This window comes from Chlorocebus sabaeus, chromosome 14 (genome assembly GCF_047675955.1).
Source record: "Chlorocebus sabaeus isolate Y175 chromosome 14, mChlSab1.0.hap1, whole genome shotgun sequence".
Taxonomy (NCBI): domain Eukaryota; kingdom Metazoa; phylum Chordata; class Mammalia; order Primates; family Cercopithecidae; genus Chlorocebus; species Chlorocebus sabaeus.
Genome location: NC_132917.1, coordinates 69,316,545 through 69,329,690, shown reverse-complemented (window position 1 = coordinate 69,329,690; position 13,146 = coordinate 69,316,545). Strand labels below are relative to the sequence as shown.

At 42.9% G+C, this 13,146-nt stretch overlaps 1 protein-coding gene and 1 non-coding gene across 15 annotated transcripts in view; both read left to right on the top strand.

Annotated features, from left to right (window-relative positions):
- The window catches only part of AAK1 (AP2 associated kinase 1), a 184,650-nt gene that overhangs the window by 113,824 nt on the left and 57,680 nt on the right, over nt 1–13,146 (top strand). For all 14 annotated transcript variants that reach the window (XM_007970351.3, XM_007970350.3, XM_007970356.3 and 11 more), the window contains exons 9-12: nt 1,507–1,610; nt 3,708–3,787; nt 7,823–7,977; nt 9,529–9,821. In XM_007970351.3, the coding sequence (XP_007968542.3) occupies nt 1,507–1,610; nt 3,708–3,787; nt 7,823–7,977; nt 9,529–9,821 (632 nt within the window). The remainder of the gene's footprint in view (nt 1–1,506; nt 1,611–3,707; nt 3,788–7,822; nt 7,978–9,528; nt 9,822–13,146) is intronic.
- LOC119627431 (small nucleolar RNA SNORA36 family) lies at nt 8,623–8,754 on the top strand. Its single transcript, XR_005243625.1, has one exon. It is a non-coding gene; the product is annotated as a small nucleolar RNA SNORA36 family (small nucleolar RNA).

Sequence of the window (13,146 nt, the reverse complement as noted above, 5' to 3'; positions counted from 1 at the left end):
TTCAATCATTTTCTCAGTCATATTCCTTTTTTGGAGTTTCTACTATTTTCTTTATACGTACATCACTGTCACCATAGTATATACAGACTCTGTCAGCTCATGCCTCTACTGTCGGACTGGTCACCAGCTTTTCTCCTCTCTCTTCAACCCATCCAGCACACCCTCACCAAAAGTTTCCTCTTATAAAACACCACCTCTCATGTCCCTGATTAGGAAACTAGTGGCTTGCCAATGGTCCCACAGTAGGGCTCAGCTTCTTAGCATGGCATTTAAGATTCTGATTCTGATTGCATGCCACCCACTCAGCCTTCTCTCTAGCCTGTCCTTCTGGCTCCTCTGTTTACTTGCAGCAAGACACTCTCTTGTCTTTCTCCACGTCCTTCTTTGCTCAGACTGTTCTCTCAACTGGAATGTCTTTTTCACTGCTTCCCCCTGACTGACTTCTGTCCTGCCTTCAAGGGCCAGCTCAAGCTCTGCCTCTTCTGCAAGGCGGTCACAAGGCTGCAGCCTCCCTGATCTTTTTGGAACTTAGTGTCCAGAGCATTCACTTTATTATTTAAGCAGTCAGCTGCCTTGTGTTGTTGTTTGCATATATATGTGTATGTTTGTGGTCTTCTTAAAGATTTTTTTTCCTCCTAAGGATTTTTCCAGCCTCAGGGAGGCAGAAGCTTAAAGGACCAGGAAATAGACAATTGATCTATAGGTCACAGGAAAAGTAAATATGCATATGTTACTTTGTAATTTTTTTAAATCTGGAAACCAGCTAATATTTCCAACAAAAGAATAAGTAAATTCATGAAATTTGGGTTTTGGTTATAATTATTAAGAATAATCATTCATTTAGTAAGATAAGATGAACCAAGGAAGCCCGTGGTAAGACCGTGTAACCTCCTAGGTATTAAGGACCTGGAAATAGACAATTGATCTATAGGTCACAGGAAAAGTAAATATGCATATGTTACTTTGTAATTTTTTAAATCTGGAAACCAGCTAATATTTCCAACAAAAGAATAAGTAAATTCATGAAATTTGGGTTTTGGTTATAATTATTAAGAATAATCATTCATTTAGTAAGATAAGATGAACCAAGGAAGCCCGTGGTAAGACCGTGTAACCTCCTAGGTATTGGAGTATGCAGGTGGTAACTTTCATATTGAGAGCTTGAGTGGTAAGGCCGTGTAACCTCCTAGGTATCAAAGTATGAAGGTAGTAACTTTCATATTGAGAGCCTGAGTCCCTCTGGTGCAAAGCATAGAATATGAACTTTAAGTATCTTTGCTACAATCCACATATTTTATTTTTATTTTCTTATAGATATTAAACATTTCAGGAACATTAGAGGTTCTCTTTCTAAGGGGGAGAAAGGGGCTAATTATACTGTCTGAGTTCTATGAAAAATAAAAGTTTAAAAACAAAACATTGGGAATAGAGAGAGGAATGATGCTTCCTAACTAGTGTAATAACTGTTGGAATATTATTAGATAAATTCACGTGTGTTTGCCTTAGGGTATATGTTGGAACCAGACCCTGACAAAAGGCCGGATATTTACCAGGTGTCCTACTTCTCATTTAAGCTACTCAAGAAAGAGTGCCCAATTCCAAATGTACAGGTACGTGAATGGTGCTACTTAAAGGGAGTAAACATGTTCAGATTGCCATTTTGAGTTCCTGGGGTGTTAATCAGCTGTTTAAATGAATATAGATGTCCCTTGCTTTATCTACTAGGGGGCGTTCAAGCAAAGCTAATTGTGAAGCAATTGCCATAAAGGGAATCCAATTTTCCCATGGAATTTAATTATAAAACTGAAGCAATTGTACTGAACAAAAAAAAAACGCCCTAGGGATTGAGTTGGACACTTTGAATGAAGATTGACCAACTTCATGTCTGTCAACTCTTCTAGTTCTCTAAGAGCCACATGCCTGTTGTAGTCACCTGGAGGTGATTAAGCGGGCTGCTTTCCTGAGGCAAGGCCTTGGACATGCCCCCATGCCTGTTAGAACCTACGCCCCCTGTCCCTGTTCTCCTTCCTTGCAGCAGAGCTTTCTTGATTTTGCTTCTGCTGTTGGCCATTTATAACTCACACTCCTCTTTCTCTGTCCTTCCAGCACATCAAGCCATAAGAATGTTTTCTACATTTAGTAATCCTAAACTCTGCACTCACAGTTTTCAGAGTAAAATGCTTGCATATGTCTTTTTTACAGGCTTTAAATGTTGATAATACAGCTGAGCGTGGTGGCTCATGTCTGTAATCCCAACACTTTGGGAGGCTGAGGAGGGTGGATCACCTGAGGTCAGGAGTTCAAGACCAGCCTGACCAACATGGCAAAACCCCATCTCTACTAAAAATCCTTGCATATTTTTCATGTCATATTGTGATCTATTTTTCTTAAATATTTTGTGAATGGATGCTATAATAAATAGATTCTAACCTGAAATTTTCTTGCTAGTTCCTCGAATAATGAACTTTTGATTTCACTGCTGGGGCTTAAGGGTGCTACTCCTCTTTCACTCTCACATTTGAAATCAGATGTGGGGTCATCCAGGTGGAGCTCAGAATATTGACTTTATTACTAATAAGCTTGAGTCAGAAGATGCAGCTTAACTAGTCAGGCTCCCTAGCATTAGACCCACATGACTGAGATGTAAACACCTGATTCCTGGGGGACCGGCTCTTCTCTAAAGGAAGGAGGGCAACAGCAAACTGGACCAGCTCAGTTTTTCCACAGTCTTATCAGTCACAGAAGTCAACTCTTCTCCTTTGGGAGAGGAATGCTTGAAGAAGAGGAAGTGCTAGAAGTTTTCCAGCAGAAAAATCTCCCCCCACCTGGAAACGTGAAGGAAGTGAGAGGACCCTCCTAAAAGGCCAGTTTTATAACTAGTATTGTGTGTTGGGTTTCCCAGATTAAAACGAGGGATACTGTGCAGTAACCAAACATGACTGTCTTCTTTTGTAGTCCCACTTTCCCATTCATAAAGTTAAATAATGTGAGATCTAAGTGGAAGCATTCAAATTGGTAGCTAGTTTTTCAAAAGTACACCTCACAAGTCTCATGTCGTTTGGTACTCAGTAGTGGTAAGCACCTGTTTTAGGGTTAGGGACAGCTAGCTGGTGCTCCCTCATGAGGCATTATTAGATGGATAGTGCAGATTTCAAGCCAGAGGAACTCTCCTTGGCTTGTAGACTGAGTAGTGCCTCACATGTTGGAAAGGGTACTGGCTCAGCAGCCATACACAGGGGTGGCTGTGGTTTTCTCTGAGCATTCTGACTAGCAGACTCAGTGCACCCTGGTTTGACACATTGATAAGCTCAAACGAAGATCTGTCTGGGATCCAGAATAATACCAGCTGCAGACTTTTCCTTCCCATTCCTTTCATAGCATCACTTCTAAGCTGTGGCATAGGAGAAATGTACTGAGATCAAGCCCCAGTGACTCACCGTGGTACAGAAGGTAGAGAATAATCAGGGAATGTGTGCTGCACACAAGCTACTCTCTCCTCTTCTTCCCTGACTATGGCTGAGTCTGACATGCATTTGGTTAACTTTCCTTCCCTCTACCAGACAGACCGCAGGGCCTGGAAGCTGCTCCAGAAGATCCCAAAATATGTTTCCATCAGCTCTCAGTCCCAATTAGGCTGCTTATTCTTTAACAAAGAAATCTACGATGTCCTTGTTTTGTTTTGTTTTGTTTTGTTTGCAATTCTGTAGAACTCTCCCATTCCTGCAAAGCTTCCTGAACCAGTGAAAGCCAGTGAGGCAGCTGCAAAAAAGACCCAGCCAAAGGCCAGGTAAGAAATGCCTTCGTGAGCACATGTCCTTGGATTGCCACAGCAGCAGAGGAGGATACCTGTGTTTCTTGATTCTTACGTATGCTGCCGTGACCAGGGGCTGCACAGATCAGGAAAGCAAGCTCTGTCTTGCCTAGGCAGAAACTGTTCTTTGGGAATGCAAAAAGGAATATCATAAAATATTGTGATCTACATTTGAAAGAGAATCAAGAACTCTAAAGCTATTTTCTTTGCATGAGAATAGGCTCAGGGGCATTCAGAGATGAGGCAACAGCAGACTTTAAATGTTGCTAGTATGGCCAGGCGTGGTGGCTCACATCTGTAATCCCAGCACTTTGGGAGGCCAAGGAGGGTGAATCACCTGAGGTCAGGAGTTCAAGACCAGCCTGGCCAACATGACAAAACCCCGTCTCTACTGAAAATACAAAAATTAGCCGGTTATGGTGGCACACACCTGTAGTCCCAGCTACTTGGGAGGCTGAGGCAGGAGAATCATTTGAACCCGGGAGGTGGAGATTGTGGTGAGCTGAGATCACGCCACTGCACTCTAGCCTGGGTGACAGAGCAAGACTCCATCTCAAAAAAAAAAAAAAAAAAAAAAAAAAAAAAATTGTTGGTAGTACAAGAGTATCCTAAACATTAGCCAGGCGTGGTAGCACGTGCCTATGGTCCCAACTGCCCTGGAGGCTGAGCCAGGAGAATTACTTGAGGTCAGGAGTTTGGGATCAGCCTGGGCAATACAGCGAGACCCCATCTCTTTTTAAAATTTTTAAAAAGTATACTAAACATGTGTCCTGACTTTTGGTTAGCCACATTCACCACTGTAATACTCAGCCTCCCTTTCCTTCTTACTTTCTATGGCTGCAACCACATTAGGAAAGTGCAGGTCAAAGCACCAGGTCCATGAACAGCAGAAGACTCTCCGGGTCTTAGCTAATCAGTCTATTGAACCTAGGTTCTTCCAAAAAGCAGATGCCAAAAGAGGATTAAACAAAGATGTTATTTGGGGAAATACCCACGTGAGAGAAAACAGGGAGGGAGTCAGGAAAGCCTGGGAGTGCCATCAGAAGGCAGTGCAAGTCTGACCCAGAGAGAGGGAGGAGAAGCATGGGTGAAGTGACCTAGACTGTCACACAACTTACGTAAGATTCACCAAAGGTGTTGGGGTCCTTGTGCCAGTCAGCCAACAGATAGTCCCTCATCTCCTAGGAATTCCTGTGGGTTGGAGGTTAGGGCTGGCAGCAACCTATGGGAAGCATGGCGCCAGGGCAAACACCACAGCAGTGGTGGACTTAGTGCTGCATTTTAGGAATGCAGCATCTGAGCATCGGGGTTGTATGCTCCCTGTAGATGAAGGTCTACAAGGCACATTCGCATGGCTGCCACACCTTCCAAATGGCAGATTCTAGAGGTAGCACAGGAGTTATTTATACTCCTCTTTTTTATACCACCATGGCGAGGAAGTGCTAACAGCAAACTGCACCAACAAAGTATCCTGGATGGGAATATGTGAATTTTAATAGAACAGTAAAATAACATCTGTATCTTAAAAAGTTCTTTAATATTTATTGAATGCCTGCTGTGTACATGAAGTTATTTTAGATGTGCCTCTAAAATAGTGAGACTTTGATTTTTAATGAACGTAGCAAACTTGCTTAACAAACAAAACTTGTTACTTTGTAGTTTGTCCATTTCTTTCACTAATTCGGCCATGCTCACCCCTTTGGGAGTTGTTTTTGGGCTGATTTAAGTAGCTTAGTCTTTTGTGCTCATGGCTGTCTCGTAGTAGGCTCAAACATGATATGTGCAGAGGCTAAGCAATGATCCCTTTGCCCACTCCACTCCACAAAACAGACACATTGAAGTCCATACAAACTAATATTTTGGACATTCTACAATTAATAAAACAGATTCATAGTTACTGATACATTTGATGTTCACATCTGCCTTATGATGTAGGCATATGTGTTTTTCCCTTTTACCTATAAAGGACCCAAAGCTGAAAGAGGGCAAGTGACATGCCCATTATCACACAGTTACTTAGTGAGGAACTAGAACTCAAATATAGTTTTCTTCGGCTCCAGATCCCATTGCTCTAAGATGTTCCCCTCAAGAGATGATCAACATGGAGGTTCTGCTGTTTGGGTTTCTACAGAAGCCTGTTCACCTCCCTCACCCTTGGCTTTTTCTTTTTTCCCCTTTTTCTTTTTGAGATGGAGTCTCACTCTGTCACCCAGACTGGAGGGCAGTAGCATGATCTTGGCTCATTACAACCTCCGCTTCCCAGGTTCAAGCAATTCTTCAGCCTCAGCCTCCGGAGTAGCTGGGACTACAGGCATGTGCCACCACACCTGGCTAATTTTTGTATTTTTAGTAGAGATGGCGTTTCGCCATGTTGGCCAGTCTGGTCTCAAACTCCTGACCTCAAGTGATCCACCCACCTCGGCCTCCCAGAGTTCTGGGATTACAGGCGTGAGCCACCATGCCTGGCCGGCTTTTTCTCTCTTACACCTTTCTTCTTTTCTCCAGCACATGTCCCATTTTTCTTCCCACCTCCCTTGCCCAAGTTATGGCCCCCCAGATGTGATAGCCTTTATGTCACCACTTCCCCAGCCAGCACAAGAGCATCCCTCTAACAGGTTGCCAGTGCAAAGTTTCTGGGCCTACGATGGAGCTTGGAGGTACGTCATGGGAAGGACATGAGGCCGCCTGTTTTCCTTCCTGTTTTACATTCATGGAGGCTGTTTTGGAAATATTTTGACAAAACATGCTTTGGAAATATTCTTGAAACTTGTTAATTTTGGCCTAAGCCCAGTTATACTCTCTAAAGTGGAGTTTCAAAGGATGGCCAACTCTGATCTCAGTTAGGTAGTAGCTAGCTGCCTGGGCTACTGTAAATTCGTGAAAGTTAGCACCTGGGCTTCTGCACCCTCACAAGGAGCAAGCAGTCTTCCCTATATTAGTTTGAAAGTGTCAGTCTGGCTGTGAGTTACGGAAGGTCCAAAATGACAGTTGTGTATAAAAGATAGATGTTTATTTTTTTCTCTCAAGTAAACAAAATCTGGAGGTAAGTAGTCCAAGGCCAGCATGGCAGTTCTGCTCCATGAAGCCCTCAGGGATCTAGACTTCTTCAAGCTAACCACATCACCATGCAGTGTAGCCCTGACTGCATGGATCAATATGGCAACATCCCTGCTCTTAGCAGCAGGATCAAGGAATAGTCAAAGAAGAAGACAGAAGGCTTGAACCAGTTATTTCTTATGGTTTATGAAAACTGCTGCATGATAATCTTCTTACATCTCATGTAATGCCAGGACTTAGAAACGAGTTCACACCTATTTGCAAAAGAGACTGGGCAATGTGATTTTCACTCTGGGTGACCCTGTGCCCAGTTAAAACTTTTGTTACTGTGGAAAAAAGATAGTATGTATATTGGAAGAAATGGAGTTTCTGTCACACTTCCCAATTTTAAATCCTTTGACTTGAATTATTTACTTTTTCCTTCCAGTTGCCATGTTGGATTCACTCATCTGCATGCTTTTCATTGTAGAAAGACCACTTTCACAGCTAGTTGCAGCCAAGTTTGAATTCTCTTTGCATCTGAAAACCACGTGCCTCGAACCCCTCTTTACATGATCACCCAAAGGGTATTTTGGGAAATCCCAGGAGGTACTAGGTAAAAGGGCCACAAGATGAAATAAACTTGAGAATGCTTAGAGAATGCAAAGAGAATGCATTCTACATAGCATTCTTTTTGAGATTCTTCTTGCATATTCACACATGAAAAGTTCTGCTAGAGGAGAGCCACACAATATATTTTGATCAGTGTGTTAAAAATTTATTTGCCCGCCAAGCCAAGCCTGTTTTCAGAAGGTCTAGTAACAGTGGCATCCTGTGGGAGATCCTTTGGGAAGCATCGATTAAGCAGACCTGGAAGGTTCAGGTGGATGTGGAAGTGGAAGCATTGTGTCCTCTGCCCACCCGCTTCCATTTTTTGCATACTTTAATATGAACCTTTCTCTTTTCCCCTTCTAGACTGACAGATCCCATTCCCACCACAGAGACTTCAATTGCACCCCGCCAGAGGCCTAAAGCTGGGCAGACTCAGCCGAACCCAGGAATCCTTCCCATCCAGCCAGCCCTGACACCCCGGAAGAGGGCCACTGTTCAGCCCCCACCTCAGGCTGCAGGTTTGTATCTAGATTGGTTTGAAACTCAGTACACCTCTTTGTTATTCTGGACAACAGGAAAGTCTTGGAAAGCCTGGTTTGCTTTAGGATTGGAATCCAGAGGCACATAGAGATAACAGTGTTCCTTGAGGAACAGGTGGCAGCTGCCATTGAAATTGTATGGCAGTGGCCAGGCGTGGTGGCTCACGCCTGTAATCCCAACTCTTTGGGAGGCCAAGGCAGGTGAATCATCTGAGGTCAGGAGTTAAATTTCCAGACCAGCCTGGCCAACATGATGAAACCCCGTTTTGCCAAAAAAAAAAAAAAAAAGCCAGGCATTGTGGTATGTGCCTGTAATCCCAGCTGCTGGGGAGACTGAGGCAGGAGAATCGCTTGAACCTGGGAGGCAGAGGTTGCAGTGAGCCGAGACCACACCGTTGCACCCCAGCCTGGGTGACAAGAGTGAAACTCCATTTCCAAAAAAAAGAAATTGTATGGCAAATGGCTGGCAAAAGGGGAGGCCTCCTTGAATTCTGAGATACATCTCCAGGACCACTAAAGCCCGTTGTCTCTTTTTCTAGACTTGGCCCTGATTTTTGCAGTTTGGAACCTTATCCTCCCTCTTTATTTCATATATTTCCCTTTGCTTTTAAAGAAATAAAACTCTTCCAAAGTGTTGAGTTCAGTCCAGGGCAGCTTCCCTGTTCTGTTAATTAAACTTTGGGACATTGAAATGGGCTAGGGGAGATGATTGGGTAGAAAGCATTATTTTATTCATTTGCCTCCCAGCCTACAGAAATGCCTGGTTGGGTCTAATACATCAACAGTTAAAGATGTCTGGAAGAGACAGGACCGAAGAGGCTGAAGAGCTTGGACTAGCAGACAAGTTACTTTCAATTTTAGGAAGTTTGGGGTCTGATGGGCTGAGATAAAAAGAAACTCAATTATTTTCATACATGCCTGAAAAAAAAAATAGAAACAAGACTCCTCTCTTAATGCTTTGTCTCTTGAAGTATCTACCACCCTTCATGTTTTGGCATGCTGTTTCTAATGAGATGAGGGTGCTTTGTTTCATAAAAAGGATGGATCCAAAATATCAAATAACTGAACCCTACCAGGAAGCTGCTTTTGGGGAATTTGGTGGCCATCTACTTATAGCCAGGCCTCCAGACTGGGATAAGCTACATATAAAACACCAGGGAATGATGTTGTCATGCTGCATGCCAAGAGGGGCAAAGCTTGTGCATACGTACCAAAGGCCAGCTGAATATGTAGACATTTGGGGTGCCAACTAAATTTGTAATTGACTAAATGAGATGATTAATAACGGAAGACTTTCTTAAGGAGGCAATATTGAACCTTGTTTTGAAAAATTTGTAACACATAATGTAGCAAGAAGATAGAAAGGCATTCCAGGTAGGACAGAGCATGTGGAAAGACAGTGAGGAGCACATGAATCTGGGGATACTCTGCCCACTTGTCACCCCCTACTAATTGTTTTGGCAAGACAAAAAGTCATTTTTGTGTGGAAGAGTTTGGAACCCTTACATGGACTTTATTTTCTCATTGCAGGATCCAGCAATCAGCCTGGCCTTTTAGCCAGTGTTCCCCAACCAAAACCCCAAGCGCCACCCAGCCAGCCTCTGCCACAAACTCAGGCCAAGCAGCCACAGGCTCCTCCCGCTCCACAGCAGACGCCTTCCACTCAGGCCCAGGGTCTGCCCACTCAGGCCCAGGCCACACCCCAGCACCAGCAGCAACTCTTCCTCAAGCAGCAACAGCAGCAGCAACAGCAGCCACCACCACCACAGCAGCAACCGGCAGGCACGTTTTACCAGCAGCAGCAGCAGGCCCAGACTCAGCAGGTAAGGTGGTCAGAGTGTGGCCCTTGCTTGCATATCTGAGTCATGACTGAAAAAGCCTACTAGGTAAAGGTATCTTCCCAGAGAGCCATTACATCACCGTTTCTCATCGATGTAGATACTAAAGCATTGAGAAGCGGATCTGTCACTCACACCCCTTTCACCCTGTTTCTCAGGCCATGAGGAATCCGTCACCTGATTGAGGGACATCAGTACAAGAGCTATTTTTTGGCCGGGCGCGGTGGCTCACGCCTGTAATCCCAGCACTTTGGGAGGCCGAGGTGGGCGGATCACAAGGTTAAGAGATCGAGACCATCCTGGCCAACATGGTGAAACCCCGTCTCTACTAAAAATACAAAAATTAGCTGAGAGTGGTGGCGCAAGCATGTAGTCCCAGCTATTTGGGAGGCTGAGGCAGAAGAATTGCTTGAACCCAGGAGGTGGAGGTTGTGGTGAGCTGAGATCGCGACATTGCACTCCAGCCTGGGCAACAAGAGCGAGACTCTATCTCAAAAAAAAAAAAAAAAAGCTATTTTTTTAAGGACTGCTTTTTTTTCTTCTTTTTTCTAATATAACTGTAATACTGTTATCATAAGAGAGGAAAAAATAACAATAGTTTCTTATTATCAAATATCCATTAGTGTTTAACTGTTTCTAATGTCTCATAATTAAGTTGGCTTGTTTGAATCAGTATCCAATACTAACAGAATGTATTTAATTGGTCTATATTGTTTTCCATTATCTTTTCATGTATTTTTTTCACATTTTTTACTATGAATGTATTCATTTTATAATGATGAGTATATCTATTTTTTTTTTGGAGATAGGGGTCTGCTCTGTTTCCCAGACTGGAGGGAAATGGTGCAGTTATAGCTCCCTGCAACCTCCAGTTCCTGGGCTCAAGTGATCATCCCAGCTGAGTCTCTCAAGTAGCTAGGACTATAAGCGTGTGCCACCATGCCTGGCTAATTTTTATTGATAGAGATGGGGGTCTCATTATTTTGCCCAGGCTGGTCTCAAACTCTTGGCCTCAAGACATCCTCCCACCTCAGCCTCCCAAAGCATTGGAATTACATGCGTTAGCCTATATGGCTGGCTGATATATCTTTTAAGTCCCCTTTTATCCATAGGTTCCTCTCTTTTTTTTTTTTTTTTTTTTTTTTTTTGCTTTTTGTCATTTAATTTTTCAGAGAAACTGGATTATTTGTCCCGTTTGGCATTCTGGGTTTAGCTGATTGCATGCTGTGGTGTCATTTGATATGTTTGATCATCTTCCATGTACACTGGTAATTTCTCAAGGCTTACTCAGTATTTGAGTGAGTTTGACAGTTCTTTGTTCTTCCTGTTGTGTCATGTCAGGAGGTCTGTAATGTGTCACTGGCCTCTGTTTCACTGATACTAAGTTCAGGGAGCGTTTACTTTCAGATTTCCCTGAAGACTGTGTTTCCCAAAAAAAAGGAAAAAGAAAAAAAAGATCAGTCAGTGTATTGAGGTGTTGTCTGTCTGATCCATTTGTTTAATGCTCCCCATTAGCTTAGCAGCCATCACTGATCATTTGCCAAGTTCCTTAATTCATCAGGGATGGCACAATGATAGTCTAACATTCCCTCTTCATTTGAGGGCTGGATGTTTTCCATGAAGAAATTTTTTCATCAACTCTTTAGTTACCCTGAGGTACTGTTTGTACAGAAAAGGCAGGAAAAACACTTGATTCTTTCCTTTGTTTACTAGTTTTCAGAGTAATAAATTTGTTCTCTCTTATCATCCAAAGGTGAACAGTGAGGTTTTTGTTTTGTTTAGTTTAGTATCATTAGGAATTCTTAGATTTTAACTTATTTGATATCTTTTTTTTTTTTTTTTTTTTTTGAGACGGAGTCTCGCTCTGTGGCCCAGGCTGGAGTGCAGTGGCCGGATCTCAGCTCACTGCAAGCTCCACCTCCCAGGTTCACGCCATTCTCCTGCCTTAGCCTCCTGAGTAGCTGGGACTATAGGCGCCCACCACCTCGCCCAGCTAGTTTTTTGTATTTTTTAGTAGAGACGGAGTTTCACCGTGTTAGCCACGATGGTCTCGATCTCCTGACCTCGTGATCCACCCGTTTCGGCCTCCCAAAGTGCTAGGATTATAGGCTTGAGCCACCACGCCCGGCCCCTTATTTGATATCTTTGAATACATTGCTTTTTTTGTTGTTTTTACTAGAGATGGGGCCTTGCTCTGTTGCCCAGGCTGGAGTGCAGTGACTATTCACGGGCAAGATCCCCCTACTAATCAGCCCTGGAGTTTTGACCTGCTCCATTTCCAATCTGGGCTGGTTCAACCCTCCTTAGACAACCCGGTGGTCCCCTACTCCCAGGAGGTCCCCATACTGATTCTGACCTTAGTGCAGACACCCAACCAGCATAGCACACTACAACCCAGAACTCCTGGGCTCAAGCGATCCTCCCGCCTCAGCCTTCCGAGTAGCTGGGACTACAGGTGCATACCACCGTGCCTGGCATATTAAGGTTTTAAAAAATTTATTTCTTTTAAAGCTCAGATTGCCCCAACTTTGGCCAGTGGAAGTCTGGTAACTCCAGTGGTCTTTAATGATTTCCTTGCTATCTAGGATCATGCTGCCCTTGACTTGAAATCATCCATTTTTTTTTAGGAGCTCTGTTTCTTTTTAGTGGAAATAATGTTTAGAAACCACAGTTTTGATGCTAGAGATACCATTTGCCTAATGGATTGGTTGTTGTTTCTAGGCCTTCTCAGTGGACAATTAGAAAATACGTTTTGTTTTGTTTTGTTAGAGAATAGGCATTATGAATTGAGATTTATATTCCTAATTTGGATATTGAATTACTGGATTTCTGTTTAACTTCTTGGATTTTGTTGTGTTTTCATCTGGAAATCTTAATTCTTAACAGCATTAACATAGTTAATTAATTGTTCTATCGTTTTAAGATAGCAATAACCATATGATTACTGAAAACAGTTTAAGATTTCCTTGCCCATTTTACCCTTAGAATGTTTAGCACATTATTTTCTGGAGCGTTCAGCTACCAGTTTGATACACCGGCTTATTTGCATTGTTTTGCTTTTGATTTTTAGTTATTGCTTTTTAAATTTTAGTTTAATTCTGTTTTGTGGATGTGTAAAGCATTTACATAGTTTCAAAGTTAAATCTGCAAAAGTTCATCCCCGCCAACTCATGTATAGTGGTATTGCTCATTCTTATTTACAACTTGAGAGTATTCTGTTAGATATTTCCTTCAGGATATATCTGTCATAGTTTATTTAATCAGCCAGTCTCCTGTTGATAGACATTTGGGTTGTTTCCAGTATTTTGCT